Source organism: Erpetoichthys calabaricus, chromosome 9 (assembly GCF_900747795.2).
Source record: "Erpetoichthys calabaricus chromosome 9, fErpCal1.3, whole genome shotgun sequence".
Taxonomy (NCBI): Eukaryota; Metazoa; Chordata; class Cladistia; order Polypteriformes; family Polypteridae; genus Erpetoichthys; species Erpetoichthys calabaricus.
The window spans coordinates 33,092,836-33,115,412 of NC_041402.2; the positions used below are offsets into that span (position 1 = coordinate 33,092,836).

Sequence of the window (22,577 nt, forward strand, 5' to 3'; positions counted from 1 at the left end):
AACTATTACTGGAAAACCTCTTTGAATAAACAGTGCAGCTTCTCTTATGCGCCAGTTTAATTTTCCCCTCAGGAGCTAATTAAACTCTTTACTGCTACAATAAAACGAGAGAGAACCCCCTAATAAAGCAGTTTGGTCTTCGGCTGCCAGGGAGCGAGAGGGGACTGCGCAGACCAGCCGTCTGCTCCGGTGAAGTCTGCCTGCCTGGCGGACATTGTCAGCGCGCATCAGGCGCTCCAACTACGTGCGTGCGCCCGTCCATTCGCCCGTCCGTCTGTACAAAAGTGCGGAAGGAGACTGGATGTCTGTTTAAGAAAAATAAAAGAACCGTTTAAAGTTTATTGAGTGAAAGCAAATCATAATTCAAAATATTCACACATATTATACAGAGTTATCATAAAATTCCAGTATAGGTTTTGGCATTAAGTTTGGCCACATTGGACTAAAACAAAACAAGAAGCATCAGAACGCATAGCAGCCTGATATCAACAAGCACTGAGAATTACATAGAGAGACTGAGATACAGCTATTGAATTAGATTTGGTTACTTATAGGATATATAGAAATTTAGGATTTTATAGAATACTATACAGTAAGATCCTTCCATTGCACATTTCTTTTCGGGTGACGCTCAATAGTCCACTACAGAATTAATGTAAACCAATTATAAATGAAGGGCATGACTGTGAAAGGTCCTCAATTAAAAATGAATGGTTTGAATATGAATGTTACAGCAGAAACTATATGGTTAAAAAAAGTTTCGACTGAAAATGAATTATTTTGCGCTCGGTTCTGATTGCAGAAGGACACCAAACATTCTCCATTGCCATCGCATACAGTCGCCATAATGAGACTGGGCTGTGCCTCTGGATATTCAAGGGCTGGCTGTCCCAAAACTCTGACAAGCAGGTACGTGAGAGCATCTGAATGCGATCGTTTCCTACCCCATTTTGTCCGGCAGTCCCATGTTCCTCAATATTTATTTAGTCCATCAGAGGGAAAACACAAGGAATCCTGAAAATGTCGAGTATTTCCAGCCTCCCTTCAGATCACCTCTCTCCAGTTTGAGATACGCCCGGTCTCCCTTCTCCATCTGAATGAGGACTCCGTTACTGGCGGCCTCTCGGGTCACGTCCTGGTCCCCTGCGAATGCCGAGATGACTGGCCAGCCATTCAACATGAGGCTTACCTGTAGGTGGACACACACATAGAGAGCCTTCATTAGACCTGGGCATAAACATACACAATCCAACAACGAGCTTTGGAGAAAAGGAGTATGAATATTAGAATTCATTCTACTGATAACATCATGAAGAAAGTGGGACAGTAAAGAGCTGAACTAGATTAGCAGATTGAAAATGGATGGGATGGTCTGAATCACAGCATTTGGACTCGGGCGGCAGATTTCCGTCTCTGTAATTCCTTCCCCGCGCGTTTATTCCACCATAGAGACGGGGTGTGGAACAATTCCAGGACCGTTAAACAGAAAGCAACACATGAATGGCAACTTGTGTTCTGCACGGGCCCTGTCTGGGGAAATAATTTAGAATCAAAACCAATAGTATCTCAAAAGGGTAAAAAAAAGTGACTATTCTATGAAATAAGCATTTGCACACTTACACTTGTGGCTTAATTTGTTTCTTATCCCTAATATTCTGATCACATTTTTACAGCACCTTTAAGGAATACACCGCTTAACTAAAAATGAGTGTTCAGATAATAAGTTGGTGTGTCAAAAAACAACCATTTAACTGTAATGTTTATAACATTGAAATTAAAAACCTAAGCGTTACAAACAAAAACCCCCAACTCTTCCACCTACCCCGTCGCCCCCAGCACCCAGCTTTCGACTGGTATGTGCATATCTCCAGAAAAAAAAAGACATTAGTTATCCGCAATGAAGACATAAACTGGTTTTTATGCATAATTAATACCTGGCAATTAGGCTTTTAGCCTGAGTGACAAACATTCATGCTGTAACTTTGACTGCAATTATTGAGACGCGTAAAAGCAACGCTGCTCCATATATGACATAATCATTCCTTTACAATCGTTGACGGTGCACATTGATGAATCCAATTATCCGAACGCTGCCACTTTAATAAAATCACACCAACAATAGCAATTGCCCTGTGCACATTTTGAAATTGTATCCGTGGAAGAGTGGTATCTTTCGTTCTATAATCCTTATTAAATAGAAAAAAAAAAATCCGTTTTCTAGCTGTTTGTCGAGAGAGCTTGTTAGAGGCTGCTAGAGAAAAGTCAAAAGCTTGAGAAAGATCGAATCGGGAATTCGCCTGTTTCTCTGTTACACAGAGGTTAAGGTTTTGGACCTCAAGCCCTGACGATGGGAGTTCACATCCTGGTACTGACGCTGTGTGACCCTTAGCGAGTCACTTGCCTGGGCACCAAATGGAAAAACAAAGGAAATGAAACCAAATGTATCTCTCAAATGTTGTAAGTCGCCATGGATAAAGGCGTCAGCCAAATAATATTACAATTATATAGATTTGATTTAGATCATTGGTATAAAATACATACAGATATATACAAGTGTAATACAGTGCATTTTCCCCGTTCCGTATCGCCTTTTAAATGCACATGCATGAGAGATAAAGTATTATTAAAGACTAAACAATGCAGTACCTTTTCTATCTGTCTTTACATACAGTGTCTTTCTTATCTGTCTATTTAAGATTGCTAGACACTGCTGAAACAATCTACCACAAAATACAAGTCGCAAAAATCTGTAGAAAAGTTTGTTAGAGGCAGCAGCAGGAGTCTAACATTTCTCTACATGACTATTTTGCAGAAGACCTGATGATAGCATAAAAACACTAAATAAAGCCTGTGGGGTAATGACGGGCTACCTGGCATATTTATGTGAAGTTAACATTCTGGTTGGAAGAATACACAGTTGTGTAATTTAGAGGACTATATTGGACGAAGAGGTGTTATTTTGAAGGGGGGGGGGGGGGGGGTTGTGTGTACATGTGTGTGTGTGTGTAGGGGGGGGGGTTGGGTATTGAGGGAGCCTGGTCACAAGATAACAGAACCCCAGCTTGAGCCTAAAGTTGTGTCTTGCTACACGGTGCCTCCCTAAGAACAAATCGGGACAATAATTTAAGAAATGAAGTTGCGCAAGCTTACATATAAAGCACAGAATAAAGAAGTACATGAAGGTGTCTCATCTAACCTGAATGGTCTGCCTGTTGTACACTTTGACGACGTGAAAATTGAAACTGTATATTCCCTTTCGCGGGGCGGCGAAGGTGCTCCTCTCAGAGTCAAAATTGCTTCCAACGTTCACTAAAACCTGCGGAGAGAAGGAGGAAAGGATTACAGCTTGAACGGCACATTGGAGGTCTCTCCAGCTTGCGTTTACTTTGCGGTACATCGTTTCTTGTACAAGTTTGAGTTTGAATTTTCGCTTCGAGCACTGATACCGGGACATAACCTTTAAATCTATGTCCCGATTTTCAGACACCCATCCCCCGACTCACACCTTTACGTTTACCTGGTCGAAGTAGATGACCATAGTCCGGTTGCTCATCTCCGAAGGCTCGTGATTGGTGCTCCTGACAGCAGAGAAGGCTACTTTGGCGCTTCCGGACCTCACTGAGATTCCCAGAGCAGTTCCTGTCGGGTCTGAGGTAGGGTTGGAGTCACATACCACCAGACACTTTCCTTCCAGTACTATGGGCTCGGTTTCGTTTTGAGAATAAGCCACCCCAGATATCAAAAGGACACTCCCCAGGAGAAGGAGCATGGTAGCGGTTTATAATGAAGTCGGCGTCCCGGGCTGGAGTCCAGTCCAAGACTGGCTGTATCTTTGCCCCAATCTGCAGTCCGATCCAGCTCTGGTCAGCTTGATGTACCGTTCTGAGTTGGTCTGTCGCTTTAAGATCACCTCCGACCTTTGCTTTAGTGTCTTGTCCCGCACTGGATGCTCAGCTCTGGTGTCGGATCTTCCACCGTTCAGCTCGATATCACCTTTCTGAATCCGGTTAACACGGCGTCCTGCTTTAAGGTCCAGTTACGCTCTAAAGGGATCGATCCCGTTGTTCCACACCAGCAATGACCGGTGCAGTGACTTGTTCGAGGGTCCGGTTCGGTCCAGTCCTGCCTGCTCCAGCTGTGGACGTCTCACGGTTTCCGTATTCCTGCAGCCCGGCTTGCTCACGGCAGTGCGGAGTGCCCCCTGTGCGCGACGCGGCCCCTGACGAGCGGAGGCGCAGGTGAATGCATAGCTCTCAGTTACTGAAGATGTGAGATATGGGAGGAGAAGCACAAAGACGAGCTCCGTTCCGTGATGCTGCGGCCCCACCCATCTCCTTCTCATTGCCCCTCTTGCCAATCGGCGGTCGGTCCGTCCTCCCATGTGACCGAAGCCGTTTTATAGCCGTCGTGCAGGTAGATGCAGAGGGCAAGTTGTGGACCACGGACTGCGCGCTCTCAAAACTGGATCTGCAGCAGAGCGACCAAAGGACAACTTGCTGTCGAGGAGACTTTCTCCGGGAATACTGGGTCGGCGAAGAGGGGTGGTGTAGGTTGCAGAGCTACAGATAGAAGGGTTCCGGCTTTACTAAACTGGAGTCTCTTTCTCAAAAGTCACTTTTCTCGAAGCAGTGTGCAGAACAAAGATTGGAATGTGTCTATATAGGAAACAGAGTCTGATCTAAAACGACCAAAGGGAACCAACACTGTTTATTTGTCCCGAAGGACAAAACAAAACTGCGTGATCACGTCAGTCCTTTTTTTCTTTCCTCTCTTTATTTATGGTCTTCCTTAAAATAGTGATTGAACGAGCGCCGGGCAGAGCAAATAAAGGCTGTCGAATAATATCGCAAAGTCCACAAAAGCAAATGAAAACTAATCCTCTTCCACACTTTAGCCACGTTTTGTCTGAATGGTAATGCATTTAGCGGGCTGCTCTTGATTAGACAGATAGACAGGAAGTTCGTCGGCTACATAATCATGTAAGATAACCAATATCTTCAAATGCAAGCATCGAGAACATCTCAGGCTCCTGTTTGTATGACTGAGGGCTATAAAACACTCATTCGGAATGCAATCTAGCGGATATTTTCCCGTTTAAAGGGAATAGCAACCTTCAGGAAATCAGTACGCGTTACGGGATATATTATGCGTCCATGTTATTGAGAGGGATGAAAGGCGGGAATAAACTCTGGACGGGACGCCAAGCTATGACTGGCCAAAGTCAGGCACACGCCAGGTCCATTTAGACTGGCCAAACGACCTGACAGCATCATGTACCAGGGGACCATTAGTGTATCTATCCATCCGCCCTCTATAATCTTCCGCTTCAAGGCCACCACCAAGGGGCAGCGCCTGGCAAAGCCGGAAAGCGCGTTTAGATCCCTGACGCACGCACATTAGTCCTTTGATAATGAGTCTTACCTGGTGAAGTATACGTGAAAGCTGTTCCAAATGCAGTTACACCGTGAGTTAAGTATTATTTTCTATACTTTTTCGAAAGTTGAGAATTATATGTGATTTGGAATGTTAAGCAATTTTATTTCACGGAAATATTAATTTAGCGAGGCGACGTTTAAAATACTTCCACTCCGCAGATGAAATGACGTGTTCGACTATTTGCTATATTTGTATAATTATTGGACGTCATTAACGGACACAAAAGTCTCATTTGCATACCCGTTTCCGATTTTTCTCAGCCATTTCGCACTTCTAACGCAGCAGTCGAGTGGAATGTCTGGATCGTCTTAACATCTCCATCGTTAATTGGAAAACAAATTCTTTCTGGCAACTGATTACGTTGCTTATTTTATGTAAACGAATCCGGTAATAATGCTAATAATGCTGACATGCTTTACGTCGTATTAAGTACTCATTTTATTTCAGCAGACTGTTGTATTAATGGAAGGTAAAACTTGTATTAAAACAACACCAGGGAACTGTCTCTGCCTCTTATTAAAGAGTTTATGATCCGCAAGGCCACATTTTACAAGCATTAGCCGCAATTCCCGCGAGCCTATTCGGTTATGGATTCACTCCTAATTTTAGATAATTTCTCCCTCGTTAGTTGCGCTTTTATACTTTTAATAAAGTGAAGCTGTAATCAGTCCCACGCTAGCTGAAGATGTCCTTTGTGCTTTAGGATTTTCTTTAGGGGGCGTTGGCATCAAGCGGCTCCGAAGTCAGAAACCTCCACGCCAAGCCTTTAATCGGGTTATCCGCAGCTGATCTTTCAGTTTTTAGATGTGCATCTGAATATTTAACACGACTTAATTCCAGAAGACTGCCGCCTTAATTTTATCATTCTTGTGGTTCATCGTTTTAATTCAGTTATACCTGCTGCCGACAGTTTTGATTAGTTACACAGTTGATCAATTTTATTTAATTATCCAGGCACCTAATTGTTTTAATTTACATACCTTTGCTGCTGTTTATTCGCATAAACGGTTAGTTGAATTTTGGGTACGGCTGGTTATTAAGGTTATAGTTGGATAACATAATGTCAATGCCCATGTTATGTCTTTGTTAAAACTGTATATATTCATGTAGGCTGTATGTATACCCATATTTGAAATATATATAACTGCTTAAATTCTATGAGCTTTAAATATATTCAGAAAATGAATGGGCGGTGTCGGCACTGGCTCAGTTTTATCATTTGTATAGCGAGTAGTTAAACTTTATCATCAAGAGATTGTCTTTCTTATTTTGAATGTTGGGGGTATTCATTGATCTGCTTTATTAATACCTTACCCGGAATTTTAGTTAGTGAAATATCATGGATTATATGACCGCATCTATTTAATTGTAATCCTATTGGCTTGCCTAATTTTCCCACAGTCCAAAACATCTTCTGTCATGTATTGCATGGTGCTGAAGGTTTATTTTTTATATTTTCTTTTTATTTATTTTTTATTATATTTGTAAATGCGCCGAGAGTCGTGTCTGTCATAAGGAAAATATAGTCGGTGGGGTTGGGTTGCGCCAAATCCGCATGACCTTGGGAAAACCCGATTTAAGGAATTGATGGATTGCATTACTATCTAGAATCTTGCGATTTCAATCAATTTTCAATTAAACCTCTTTCATATAAAATGACAGCGTAACAACACAATTAGGCATTGCGTCTATTTTTAAGTGTGTTTGATATTGGATGATCGGTGATATTCATTCAATGGCATATCCAAGTAAGTTATCTTCATTTCAAATGTCTGCATAGATCTTTGTTCTACAGATATTTTCACTTTGCCACAAGCTTCGTGTCAGTCATCCATCCGTTGTCTTCGCCGTTTTAAACAGTTTATGGTAGAGCAGGTTTGATGTCGAAAGTGCCCAGGTGCAAAAAAATCAGTTGGACACCGGAGGAGAACATGAAAACTGCACACAGTCCGTGACGGAGCCGACACTGAACCGCGCACACCTGCTGCAGAGACTCCGCCAAGTCATCGAACGGTTCAATGGAGCGGTGCCCTGCAGTGCCCGTCCGGGTTGGGGTTGAACCCAAGACTCCGGGGTTGGCAGGCAGCTGTGTTATGCAATGCGCCCCTCTATGATATTTGCACTTTTCAGTCACGGTTTTATTCGGACGTTTGGATAAATTCGTTATCGGGGTCAGGGCAGATTGATTGCACAGATTTAAGTTATATTAATTCTGAAGAAGCTATACATTACACGAGAATTTGTATTAAGGAATATTTTTGAGTATAGTTAAGATTTTACACATTTTCATTTTGAATCGCCATCAAACTCACTACGTCTACCCAGCCAAGAGCTCGTAGTTGAGCCACGGCCCACCTCTGCTGCAGTGCGACCCTGGCTGTTACTAAGCCTGGACGGTCTATAGTCCAGCACTGAGCACACCCCCACACTGTCACACTGAACCGATTTAGAGTGACCAGTTATCGTTAACATTCACGAGAACTCTGCGTAATAGTGACCGGCTTGAAAGTGATCGCCACGAAAACTCATAGGCGCGTCTGACCATATAATGAAGTATGAGTTTAAATGCCCGTAAAATGAGAACGGGAAAAACACACGAAATATATTGGTGGCTTAGTAGCGCATTGTTTGGCCGTGTTGGTTTAGGAGGATCGCCTACTCGGAATTGATCGAATTGTGATGGACTGGCACTCTTTTTGGAGCCTTTTCCTGCCTTGAGCCCCATGCTGTCGACGTAGGCCCCGTGATCCTGAACTGTATTAAGCGGTTTTGTCAATGTTATGGTATACCAAATACAGTGTATAAAACGATGCAATGGGAATGGCCTGGTATGACTCTGTGCAAAAAAGTGACTGCTCAACAGATACGCTTTCTGTTTAATCACTGTGAAGGTGTAAACTAAAATAATTAGATGAGCTGAGCACTTATTTTTAATCAATGTTACATCTTGTTAAACAAAAAAGAAAAAGAAAAAAACAACAAGGGGGGCATTCAGCTCCTGGGTGAATATCGCTGGCTGCTGGTCCGTATTAAACAAAAACCAAGAGGCCACGCCTCTTCCGGTGGTTAAGTTGTTTGACTGAACAGGACAGCGGGACTGAACATTGGAGCCTTTTAATTAATTAATTTTGTTAATCAAACATGTCTGAGAATTGCTTATACAGTATCTTACCAAACTGTTTCGGCGCAGTTTCAGTCTTAGAGAAAATCCTCATTGAGAGGAGTAAATAATATTTCATATAAGAAAGCTTTGATTGTTTATTTTTAAAGTCCGTAAACGCTGCTAGCCATGAAACTTAGAAAAGTACATAATTCGTTTTAAAATGAACAGGCCCTCCACCAACCTAAAGTGATGCGCTTAAGTAACTTTTGTAGCTCCTTTGCGGGCGTTAATGCCGTCAGACAGCCAGGGCCGGATTAAGACGAAATTGGGCCTGATGCTGCAGCGCAAAAAAGGCCTATTTTTTCTCGGCATTGGTGCTTGTGCATTCGACACTCGCCGTACATGCGCACTCAGACCGACTAAGGAGCCTTAATTGCTTGCGACGCAACCAGCCAGCCTTTATTGAACATGAATAATAATAACGACGTAGTATCGTCCATCCATCCATCCATCCATCCATCCATTTTCCAACCCGCTGAATCCAAACACAGGGTCACGGGGGTCTGCCGTAGTATCGTAACAACTCGAAATTAACATCAAGCTATGTAACATCAACATTCAATAGCAATTGTCTGAAAAGTGCACTTAATGCAGAAAACCTAACAATGAAATACACAATACATTTTATGAAACAGAGTAAGAAAAAATGAATTTGCAGAGACATTGGGTCAAAGTGACTCAGTTCAGGCTCTTGAGGGTAAAAATTTGTCCACGATTTAAATTTCATAATAGACCAGAATCCTGTTGAGGATTTTAAAAATTCTAAATATCCATGCCGGGCCTGATGGCCAGCTTTTAGTTTTACCTTTAGAGATAACCATTTAAATAGCCATCGATTTTTACTGTACAACTAACTTTCAAGGTGAAAAATTTATTACGTGGCACTTACCGAACAATAATAAAGTGGCAAGAATCCCCAAAATATTGCAAAAAATGCAGCTAAATTACTAAGTACTGTAAACTCTTTAACATAAAATTGATAGCATTAACTTGAAATCTTCGGTTAACAATAAACACAACAATGTTATAGTTACGTCACAGCGCTAAGAACAATAGTAACTGTATACTGTAATAAGTAACGCTGTGTCTAGGTGTCCGAAAGTCGGACTCCAAATTTCATTTTAAGAATTATTTTGAGGTTAATATAGCAAAGGAAAACTGTTCAGCTTCCGGAAAATTCTCATCTGTTTTCATCTGGGCCTATTTCAGGAATGGGCCTAATGCTGCAGCATCAATAGCACCCACCTTAATCCGGCCATGAAGACAGCCATAGAAAGCGGCGAAATTTACACAGGGATTGAAAAGGACGTTTACGCAACCAATTTGTATCCATCCATTTTTGGAATCATGTGTCGAGAACAGGATTACCGATTTTTACCCCTTGATGCTTTAATGACTTCTAGTGGGGCAGTAAAGGCGGCTGTGGATCAAACAACACAGAAGTTAGGCAAGTCTTTAGTATTTGAGTAGATATTCATTCAAAGACGCAGACATCCAAGCACCACACAAAATGGAGAGCAAGCTGACAAATGAATTTGGTTGTCTGAATCTGTGAAAGATGCAGCAAGCGGCTGTGCCGACTTCTCGTTGCCTTCTCACTGACCAGTCTTCATCTGCATGTAACGTTATGGTGCATGCAAATGAATGGATAGCTTGTGATTTATCTTTGAAAGTTTCTTTGCCCTTGATGTGATGAATAGAAGGTGAAATTAAATGCCATGCCCTGTTACACTAAAGCACTGGGCACGGGATGTAATGGGCACTTCAGTGACTCTCATTAGTGACGACCAGTATGCTTAACTGAGACTACCAGTTATGTTAAGGAAAAGTTAGAAAGATTGCAGTTGATCAGTTTAGTTAAAAATGACATTTGTTGAAGAAGAGTATGAGTGAATACAGGAGGGCACAAGAGTATTAGGTGAAAATGACAATATAGATAAAAAGTGAAAGGACAATAATAATTTTATTTGGTGCCTTTCATGACACTCAAGGTCACCTTACAATATTGATTTTCTAACACTGTAGTATTAAGAATAAAAATAAAGCATAATAATATGACATCATAGCTTCAACAAGACAATTCAAAGTCCATGAGCCATATCAAAGACAAGAATTTTATTGTTATTGGGCTGATGCCTTTACCCAAAGCAACTTACAACATCTGAGATGCAATTGGTTACATTTCTTTTTTTTTTGTTTTTCGAATTGGAGCACAGGCCGAGGAAGTGACTTGCTCAGGGTCACACAGTGTCACTAGTGGGCCGGATTTGAACCCACCGCCTCAAGGTTTGAAGTCGTAACCACTACCCCAGTCAAAAACCCCATGCAGATATGATGAGAACATATAAGGTCCACACAGAGAACACTGGGGACTTGAATTCAAAGCAGCAGCACTTCCACTGCACCATTGTGCCACAGTTTTGGCAGCCATTTTGAATCTGGTAATAGAATGCAGTGATGGAATGTGAGGAAGAACTGAATTCCTACAAGCATGAAATGTTAGATAAGTTTGCAGTATGCCAATAGGATATTGGCATCGCAGTTTTCTTTATAGATATGAATGTTATTCACATAATATTACTGTATTTCTGCTCTTAAATGCTGCTAAAACAGAATTATTGGTTGTTAGACCAGACACATATTGACATCTGTGTGAGGACTTGAGTGTTAATATCGATGGCTGTTCTATCTATGAAAGTTCAACCATTAAAAATCTTGGTGTAATTTTCAATAGTCGTCTCACACTCCAGTCTTATATCTAGGCTATTACTCAGATGGCAATTTTTCATCTTCGTAATATTGCAAGAACCCAATCTATTCTATCTCTGCGTGATGCTGAAACATTGATACATGTATTTGTTTTTTCTAGACTTGATTATTGTAATGCCATTTTCTCCACTCTTCCCAGTTGTGCCACTTGAAGTCTTCACCTCGTTCAGAATGCTGCAGCTAGAATCTTGACAAAAACAAAAACATTTGAGCACATAACACTCTAGCTTCCCTCCACTGGTTACCAGTACAAGCAAGTTCTGATTTTAGTTCTTCTTGCATGGAGTTGCCCCTCCTTAACTTAGCTGAGCTAATTACACCATACACTCTGGAACATCCTCTTCACTCTCTTAATGCTGGTCTTTTGGTCATTCCCTCAGTTAAGAAAAAAATCAGTTGGTCAAAGAGCATTTGCCTATCGTGTATCTTATCTTTGGAACGGCCTGCCATTATGTGTAAGAGAAGCCCACTCAATTGAGACTTCTAAATCGAGACTTTAAACCCACCTTTACTCCCTTAGAATTCAGTCAGGTCTGTCATCCTTGAAATGTTCCTTATTAAATTATTCCTTTGTTGACATACCTTAACTATTAATGTTATTTTATTCCAATTTTAGTAGTTATTATTCCTTTTAATATGGATGTTGTTTTATTTTAATTTCTGTTTTACTTGCTTATTTTATAACATGTCTCATGTTGTATTCTAATTTGTGCAGTGTTTTGGGACCATGCTGCATGGTGATTTTGCACTTTAAATAAAGCTGATTGATTGACTGATTGTATGATCTAACTTAGAGAAAAATGAAACAAGATAAATAAGCCTTAAACAGAACTTTCCGTAACCTTCCTTTTCCTTGTAATATCAATTTGTTTCTCTATTTTTGTGTGAACTGTTTTACCTTGAATTTTACTTCTTCTTCTTCTTTCGGCTGCTCCCGTTAGGGGTTGCCACAGCGGATTATCTTCTTCCATATCTTTCTGTCCTCTGTATCTTGCTCTGTCACACCCATCACCTGCATGTCCTCTCTAACCCCATCCATAAACCTTCTCTTAGGCCTTTTTCTTTTCCTCTTCCCTGGCAGCTCTATTGTTAACATCCTCCTCCCAATATACTCAGCATCTCTCCTCTGCACATGTCCAAACCAACGCAATCTCGCCTCTCTGACTTTGTCTCCCAACCGTCCAACTTGAGCTGACCCTCTAATGTCCTCATTTCTAATCCTATCCACCCTCGTCACACCCAGTGCAAATCTTAGATGTTGCCTTGAATTTTACTAAAACTTTTAAAACAAAGATATTTGGTCTGTGGGATTATTTGAACACGTGTCACACTAGTGCCAGAACAGTCACATGAAGAAAACTAAAGCTGCAGAACTTTGGTAATTTGGGACAAACGCAGCTACAAATTTTGTCCACGTTTGGAAGTAATGTAAGAGAAGGCCCAGATATCCACAGTCCTAAGGTTACAGTCTAGGCCTGAAAGTAACAGGGTGAAGATCGCAGGGAGCGGCAGGGATAGAAGTCTGAAGAAGACCTACAAGACTATGAATGGCCTTCAAATGTTAACAGCATATCTGATGGCACCCAGGATACCAATGACGTTCAGTGAGTGGATGTGTGGCCTGTTCAGTGAACTTACTGTAGAACATGTAATAGTCTGAGCTGCAGAGATCTGAATGAGATGAACTCAATAACAAACAAGTTTACTGGGAATGCCAGCCAAAACTGCATTGCAAAAGTCAAAGTGAGATGTAACTAGGGCATTAACTAGAATGTGTGTGCTGTGCCGTGTTAAAACATGGCATATGTCTCAAAATGTATCACAAATGGAAAAAAGCCATCTGGGAAACAATATGTGAGCAATAAAAAGAAGCAGTGTCGCCCAGAATAACGCCAAGGCTCTTGGCCTGTGCTGAAACGGGGAGAGTGCAATGGAAGGCCTGAAGCTGCGTGTCTTTGGTAACGTTGATCTCGACCCAGTAAAGAGCAGCTCAGTTTTACGGCTATTAAGTGTCATCTGTGTATTTGTGTCATCCAGACATACAGTAAGGTTACTGGGGGGGACAGAGAATGGAGGTAGGATTAGTGGACTTGTAGGGCTGCGTATCATCAGCGTAACAACGAAAATGAATATCATAATGACACTACTAAGGGGAAGGAGGGAAACAGCAGAGAGGAAAGGCTCAATAATAAGTGGTAGTAACTGACTATTTAGCCATTTGAAAAAGGAGATTGAGAGATGACATGATTGAAGTGTTGAAAATTATGAAAGGAATTAGTACAGTGGATCGAGACTATAACTTTGAAATACATTTTGCAACAAGAACACCAGGACATGGTTAGAAACTTGTTAACAGCAGATTTCACAGAAATGTTAAAAAGATTTTCTTTGCACAAGCAACCACAGAGACATTTGAAAAATTTTGATGAGATCAGGCCATTCAGCCCAACAAGGCCATCCGTCCCATTCCTCTGAATTGTCCAAAATAATACCAAGTTGAAATTTGAAGGTCCCTAAAGTCCTGCTCTCCACCACACTACTTGGTCATTTATTCCACATACTCTATCTATGCATGAAGAAAAACCTTCTAGCATTTGTGTCAAATCTGCCCTTAACAAATTTCCAACCATGTTGCTGTGTTCTTGTTATAGTCTGGGCCTACTGAAGTAATTCTCTTCATAATTTTAAACACTTCAGTCATGTCTCCTATTAAGCTCTGTTTGCTTAAACTAAATGGCTCAGCTCCTTCAATCTCTCCTCATAACTACTACCTCTCAGTCCTGGAATCAGCCCGGTCGCTCTTGTCTGGACTTCATCTAGTGCTGCTATGTCTTTTTTGCAATACGGAAACCAAATGTGAACACAGTACTCCAAATGAGGGCTCACTAGTCCACCATAATTAAAAGGACGAGTGTCAGTGTGTCTGTTTATCTGTGTGCCCATCCAGTTTCTGTGTCTCTCATTGCAACAAATGGCACATCACAAACATTAACATACCTTTTTGCGATTACTGTAACAAATTTCATATAACAGGACCTATGGATTTCCTTTGTCATTCCAACAGATGGTACATCTTAAACATTTGTAGTACTGCATTTTACTAATTCAAATGTTTGTGATGTGCCATCTATTGGAATAAAAAATGCAGTGCATTATATTACTACATGCTTTACAAAATACATTCCAACAGATGGTGCACTGCAAACGTTAATGCTGAGGCTGGTGTTGATTACTTAGATTTCAACCTGTGTTAGATGAGTAGCACTTCTAGTATGTTTTAAAGCTTAAGCATAACCTCCCATGACTTGTACGCCACACACTGGAGGCACTATATAATATAACATCCAATTTATTCTCCTGATCACATCTGTACATTGTCTTGATGTAGATAGTGACCAGTCCTCTATGACTCCAAGGTCCTTCTCATAAGATGTACTTTCAGGTTTCAGACCTCCCATTGTGTATTCAAATGGAACATGTCTCTTAATTACACTGTTTGAATTTCCAGACTAGCCAGTTAAGTTTAAAGGTCCATGAGTAGGACAGAAGTGCATCAATAGTATTATAGGCTGGCCAACCTGGGGCCAGCATACCATGTGCCATGACAATCATTTGGACAGTAAGTGCAGCAGAAAAGTGGCTAATAAACTTAACATGTGATTTACACAATTTTGAAAGGCAGAGATTCAAGGACAGTCTGTTATTGTGTACTAATAAAATGAAAGCTTCCAGAATTGAAGCAGAAGTGAATAGAATGCAACATCAAGAAAAGTGGAGGAGGAGTACAGAATATCTAATTTTATAAGTTCAAGAGAACAAACCCTGGAAATCATGAAGGCAGGAACTTAGAAATTATTCTTGATGTACAAGTGAAAGAGGATGAAAACAGAAGATAAAGAAAAAGGTATGATGAGGCAGAGAAAACAGCAAAAGATAATGGAAAGAGAAAACAGAGGAAAGCATAAATGAATTATAACGACTGATTATGTAATTTAATATTGCAGTGAGGAAGCAGGGTGACTGATGTACAGTAGATATAAAGCATTGTTGCCTCCTTGTCCCAGGATGGCTGGGTTTCGATTGAAGCAGGTCACCATCTATATGGAGTTTTCCAGTTCTCCCCTTGTCTAAATGGTATTGTTAACTTGTATGTGTGAGCCGTGTGTTAAACTGCCATACCTTGAAGGGTTTGTTATTGAACTTGAACTTTATTGCCAGGCAACATGGCTGCTGGGAATTTCTCTTAGCGTTACCTCCATACACATAATGAGGTAAATACAACACAATTTACAAGAGATGACACCAGCATAACATTGTATACAGTAGCAATAACAACAACATTTATTTATATAGCACATTTTCATACAAAAAGTAGCTCAAAGTGCTTTACATAATGAAGAAAAGAAAAATAAAAGACAAAATACAAAATTAAAATAAGACAACCTTAGTTAACATAGAAAAGGAGTAAGGTCCGATGGCCAGGGTGGACAGAAAAAACAAAAAAAAACTCCAGAAGGCTGGAGAAAAAAATAAAATCTGTAGGGGTTCCAGGCCACGAGACCGCCCAGTCCCCTCTGGGCATTCTACCTAACATAAATGAAATAGTCCTCTTTGTAGTTAGGGTTCTCACGGAGTCACTTGATGGTGATGGTCATACAGACTTCTGGCTTTTAATCCATCCATCATTGTTGGAACATCATGGTGCTTTGGGTAGATGGTGGTGCCACCAAAAGGACACCGGAAAAGGAAACAGAAGAGAGAGTAGGGGTTAGTACAGAATTTGAATGAATAGTTATTATAATGAATTGGATATACAGAGTATCAGGATTTAAATTACAGTGAAGTTATGAGAAGGCCATGTTAAAGTAATGTGTTTTCAGCAGTTTTTTGAAGTGCTCCACTGTATTAGCCTGGCAAATTCCTATTGGCAGGCTATTCCAGATTTTAGGTGCATAACAGCAGAAGGCCGCCTCACCACTTCTTTTAAGTTTTGCTCTTGGAATTCTAAGGAGACACTCAGTCGAAGATCTGTGGTTGATAGATAAAAATATGAAGGTATGTCCAAAAGTTAAAGGCAATTTGAAAATTGCAAGGTAACTGCAATGGATAGACATTGATGCGATACAACATGTTCGCAATGGCTTATGGGTAGCTCAGACACACAAAGTGCAGTGTTCTGCTGTTAGTTTAGTTGAAGCCAAGGTCAAATGAACATGAATGCTCCACTGCGGGATTGCACCATTGTTGAACAACACGCCATAGTTAGATTTCTTTGGGCAGAGGGAATGAAACCTGCTGACATTCATTGAAGGATGTTGGCTCAGTATGGAAGTGAAAACATCCATCCATCCATCCATCCATTGTCCAACCCGCTGAATCCGAACACAGGGTCACGGGGGTCTGCTGGAGCCAATCCCAGCCAACACAGGGCACAAGGCAGGAAACAATCCTGGGCAGGGTGCCAACCCACCACAGGACACACACAAACACACCCACACACCAAGCACACACTAGGGCCAATTTAGAATACCCAATCCACCTAACCTGCATGTCTTTGGAATGTGGGAGGAAACCGGAGCACCTGGAGGAAACCCACGCAGACACGGGGAGAACATGCAAACTCCACGCAGGGAGGACCCAGGAATCGAACCCAGGTCCCCAGATCTCCCAACTGCGAGGCAGCAGCGCTACCCACTGCGCCACTGTGCCGCCCGGAAGTGAAAACAGCACAACTCAATGATAACGTTTATGAATGGGTAGTAAGGTTTAAAGTGGGAAGAGCAAGCCTAATGAACGAAGCTCAAAATGGTCAACCATAAACATCTCACACATATATGTGGTGAACGCCTTTATCAGGCAAGACCAACACATTATGCTGACCATAGAATTGATCATGGATTTTAGGAGGTCCAGACCCCTCATTGACCCTGTGATCATCAGAGGTGACAGTGTGCAGAGGGTGCAGACCTATAAATACCTGGGACTGCTGCTGGATGATAAATTGGACTGGACTGCCAATACTGATACTCTGTGTAAGAAAGGACAGAGCTGACTATACATCTTTAGAAGGCTGGCATCCTTCAACATCTGCAATAAGATGCTGCAGATGTTCTATCAGACAGTTGTGGCGAGCGCCCTCTTCTACGCGGTGGTGTGCTGGGGAGGCAGCATTAAGAAGAGGGACGCCTCACGCCTGGACAAACTGGTGAGGAAGGCAGGCTCTATTGTAGGCATGGAGCTGGACAGTTTGACATCTGTGGCAGACCAACGGGCACTGAGCAGGCTCCTATCAATTATGGAGAATCCACTGCATCCACTAAACAATGTCATCTCCAGACAGAGGAGCAGCTTCAGCGACAGACTGCTGTCACTGTCCTGCTCCACTGACAGACTGAGGAGATCGTTCCTCCCCTACACTATGCGACTCTTCAATTCCACCGGGGTGGGGTAAACATTAACATTATTCAAAGTTATTGTCTGTTTTTACCTGCATTTTTATTACTCTTTAATTTAATATTGTTTTTTGTATCAGTATGCTGCTGCTGGAGTATGTGAATTTCGCCTTGGGATTAATAAAATATCTATCTATTGTCACACACATGCGAGTAGGGGGACGTTGTGTGGACCAAGTAAAGGTAATTCCACGCCAAGCCAGGGGAGGGCGGGGTGCACTAAACCTTCTCCTGTTGTCTCTGCAGACCAGCCTCGGGAAAACCTATCTGAATCAAGAACGTCACTTCTGGTTCCGGCGCCTAGAAGAACGTCACTTCCAGTTCTGGCACCCAGGCTGATGTCAGAAAAACATCACTTCCGGTTACCCTTCATCACTTCCTGTCTGACCACTTAAAACCGCCATCTTTTCCAACCTTCATCAGTTCTGTCTTGGACTCAGTACAATTAACAACTCTGTTGAATGAAAAGAAGACCTTTGCAGCTAGGAATATTATACAGGTGGATGCCCCAAACCTTTTTTTACGTGTGTCGAGTCTGTTCCTTTTACTATCTATCTATCTATCTATCTATCTATCTATCTATCTATCTATCTATCTATCTATCTATCTATCTATCTATCTATCTATAGCTGCGGCACATTTCGATATCGGCTATAGATCTGCACAGGGCATACTGCCCCATGATTTGGGGTACCGTAAAGTTTGCGCATGGTGGGTACCTAACCAGATCTGCACAAGCCAACATCCTTCAGTGTTATTTCAGCAGGTTTCACTCCCTCTGCCTAAAGAATCCTCATTACGCCGCATTACTTAAACAATGGTGCAGTCCTGCATGTTCATTTGACCTTGGCTTCAACTACTGGTGATGTGCAGTGAATGAACGAATTAGGTCTTTTGTACTTGTCTTGGTCTCTGGTTCACTGACATTGAACTTAAGGCAGGCACAGTGTGTGTTACATTTTATATTCCACTCCAAGTCCATCCGGAGCTATCGTCATAACTTCACTTAAATGGCTGCTGTCTTCACAAAATAGCCTATCAGTAAACTGTTTCAGCAAAACAATCATGATGACAACTAGCCAATGACTGACATGGTAGATGACACCAAGCACCTCCCATTGATTGGTTCACTCTGACTGAGTGACTATAATCGACTCAGTACACGGACTGATTGAATGAACCAGTATGCCCCCTTACCAATCTGGAGAACCATTACAAGGTCGTTTACAAACTGCAGACAAGAGACGCTCAGTACAGCACACTGAACTAATTCACCGAAGGAATCAGCTCATGTTCTGAACCGAGAACGAACTGCTGACAATTGACTCACAGTACAATGAATCACAATTCAGTTCACTGATGATATATGTATGGTAGATTGCATCAGAAAGGATGGAATATAAAAGAAGGAAATTGCGGGAGGTTAATCCAAAACTGAAATTATTTAGTCATATTTCAATGTTCTCATAGTTTTATTGTGATTTTTGCACTATTCTAATATTTGTACGATTTTGTTTTCTATTTATTGTTGAAATTGTATTTATTGTCAAAATTCAATAAAGACGATTATTATGTGAATGACTTATTTTGTTGCTTGCTTTTTACATTGTTTATATTGTTTGGTAGCTAAAGTTGTTACACCGTTATAATTTATTCTAGATTTTAAACTAGAATATAGCTTCTTGTTGTTTTTGAAGCGAACAAATCAGTGATTCTAAGATTCAAATCATTTTGTTGAACTGAACGAAATGAATCGAATCACTAAAAAGAATCATTTTACACTTCACTATGAGCTAGATGCTGTGCGTGTTCGAGCTACCCATAAGTCATTGCAAATGTTGTACTGCTCCTCGGGAAACTTCCTTGCCCCGAGATGGCACAATTATAAAATGTGCTGCTAATCCCTAAAGCAGCAACTAAACAGTAAAAATAACTAAATAATCCGAAGTGCGAGTGACCAACACTGCTTTAATAGTAACCCCAAAATAAGTACAGAGGACGCCAACAGATACAAGGTGATAACTGTAATAAAATATTGTTGTAAATAAGTCGTTTCTTATTGTAATAGCCAGCATTGTCACTGGACAGGTGATGGACAGCTGAGCATTCACCAGTGTGCATAGCTCTGTTTTCCAGGAACCCCTGGAACTTTCTTGTTATACCTTTCAAGTCCAAGAAGGCTTGAGAACGCAGTTGGGAACTCCCATGGAATTATAAATAAAGCTTTGCAGATGATAATGGGCATAACTGGGAAAAGGGACGTGACAAGAGACGCTGGACGATGATCGGGAACACTGCGAGAGTGGAATAGACTGCCTATGGGGCGTTTGTGAGTTTGAATCTGCTAGAAGACTGCTGTAAATTGTTTGTTGTAGAATAAATGCACCTGTTATTGGGCTTAACTTCTATTTGGTGTGTGTTTTGGTCATTCCATCTCGGTGTTCATTACATTATGTGCGGTAGCACACCCCCCAACACTGACAGATCATAAAACAAGACACTCCAGAAAGCACAGATACACAAACAACAATTATCGGAAAAGATTAACTGAATGGAATAGAAAGTTCATTCAATGTCCATCCACAGGATTACACTTCTTTTTTGGTTTTTTTCTTAATGTTCGATATTGCGAGGGTTACGCCGAGCAATACCTCTATAACGGGAACTTCCTTATACAGGCTTGTAAAACATGAAACAGAAAAATTCTTTACGTTTATGTGCCATCCATGCATGAACCAGGGTTCACCTCATTCGTCCTGTAGTGGTCGTAGTTTCCCCTGCAATTTTGCAATCTTCCACTGGCGCCATTCCTTGACTTTTCTCTCCCCTTCCCCTCACCACTGTACCTTCACCCTTTTTGTATGGTGAGCCCCTCCCTTGTTGGATTCTATTGGCTCTCCGAGTCAGGTGTTGCTTGTTAGGTAATACCTAGATTCCTAACACCTGTTCAGTTTTTGTCCTTCTGCAATGACAGAGAATGTACAACCCGCCAATGACATCGCCCCCACGTGACAAATGTCGCAACGTGTCATACTGTGTCATCTTCTATCCGTTGCCGCCACTTTAGTTTCAAATTGCCAGTACTTTTATCCTTTGTCACACATGCACGCTTAGGGAGCAGCTGACGGGCTCAAGGAAGCGTGATAACAGGAAGAAGGTGGGTTTTGTACAAGGCAATAATATCTCTCTCTCTTATTCAACAGAAAAACAGAAGAGTAAACGCACCGTTTTGAAGACTGGCAGACGATCTCACATACACAATAACAAAGGCATTACTTCTGACTGCACTTCTGGCTTCAAATTTCCATGTCATTTCCGCCATTCTGCTTCCCCAGCATTCCCTCTGTATCTAATTTCCTGCCAGTTTACTATAAAAATCCATTCACCTCCTGAAATGTTGTCCTCTGTTCAATTTAGTTATTGAATGTATCAGTCTGGAAAGACAGCTCTGGACTTTATACTATACGGGGCTTCCACCCCAAATCTTTATGAGTATGCTGTCTCTAATTCTTTCTTCACACCTTGTATATTGTGCAAAACATAAATATATAAAGCAAAATAGTGATCTAGAGTTGCATTCCTGCCCAGTAATATATCAAGAAAGTTGTTATCCTCTTTAATAAAATCCCTGTGTGTGTCCAGGTGTCAGTGTGTGTGTGTGTGTGTCTTCTGGTGAAGTGCGCATGCACGGAGCACAGTGTGATGCGCGATATTACTGTCAGAGAAAGTTAGAGGCTTTTTACGGAAATGCAAACCAGTATTACTGCGAGAGGAAATTAAAGGTACACAATACAGTGACTCATATTACAGCCACATACAAGCCAGTATTACTGTCAGAGGAGATTAAAGGCATATTACCGATGCGCACGCCTGTATTACCGCCAGAGAAAATTAAAGGTATATTACGGACGTACAAGCCAGCGGACATACAAAACAGTATTACTGTCACAGAAAATTAAAGACACACAATACACGGCGGAAGCCCACGAAGAACGGTCAGCTCAGCAAGTAAACATCAACAAAAGAAAGGCTGAAAGAAAGAAAAATACGACCAACAAAAAGAATGAGGTCAAAGTCCCTTGCCATTTAATACTAATGTTTATGCACTACTGTTCTAGCTAATTACTAGTAAAATAAATAAACATAATTTAGATTGGATGACGGAGTATAAAAATCAGAAAAAGACAGAGTTGAATCACAGACTGTGTTTAACCAGGGTGACTGCAGTATGAATGACACTCTTTATGTGTCCAGTAGTTCTTGCTCTTAGCGATCAGTGATGCTTACTCAATGGTAATAACTGAAATGATGGCTCCCCCAGTAAATGAGGTCATTGATTGAACTTCCCGACTTGTGATGTATACAAGACCTTAGTGGAGACCAGTTTCAGTCCAAAAATCTTTTCTGCTGTCAAATAACACACTGAAGGGTCAGTTTGGAGTGATGACATTCATCTCCATACCAGACCGTTTTGGAGAAATTCAGTGACTGCTCTGTAAAACTGGATGGACCAGCACTGATTGGGACAGGCTAAACTTTTTAATCTGATAGAGAAGATGATTGTCTGCTGAGCTTTGTTCATAAGTACGGTTCTGTATTCAGCACAGTTCACACTGTGAGTGATGATTGTGCTGAGGAATTCAAACGATTCCACGCTGTTCACAGTTTACATCATTTCTAACCAGGGGTGAGGGAGGTGAGACATGTCTCCTAAAATCCATACTCATTTCCATTGTTTTCAGTGAATTCAAGTTAAG

The 22,577-nt window shown here is 41.3% G+C and overlaps 1 protein-coding gene across 1 annotated transcript; it reads right to left on the reverse strand.

Annotated features, from left to right (window-relative positions):
* Positions 1 to 302: 302 nt before the first annotated feature.
* On the reverse strand, positions 303 to 5,248 carry cbln1 (cerebellin 1 precursor). Its single transcript, XM_051932068.1, has 3 exons — positions 3,518 to 5,248; positions 3,197 to 3,316; positions 303 to 1,189 (listed from the first exon to the last, which is right to left on the reverse strand). The coding sequence occupies exons 1-3, from the start codon at positions 3,767 to 3,769 to the stop codon at positions 992 to 994; spliced, it is 570 nt and encodes a 189-aa protein (XP_051788028.1). The 5' UTR covers positions 3,770 to 5,248; the 3' UTR covers positions 303 to 991.
* Positions 5,249 to 22,577: the final 17,329 nt, after the last annotated feature.

Bases quoted from the DNA above. Each gene is read 5' to 3' on its own strand.
- cbln1 (XM_051932068.1), bottom strand. From the start codon at position 3,769: ATGCTCCTTCTCCTGGGGAGTGTCCTTTTGATATCTGGGGTGGCTTAT. The intron at 3,317-3,517 runs GTAAACGTAAAG...TTCTCTCCGCAG, and splicing joins TGGTCATCTACTTCGACCAG to GTTTTAGTGAACGTTGGAAG. The intron at 1,190-3,196 runs GTTAGATGAGAC...GTCCACCTACAG, and splicing joins ACAACAGGCAGACCATTCAG to GTAAGCCTCATGTTGAATGG.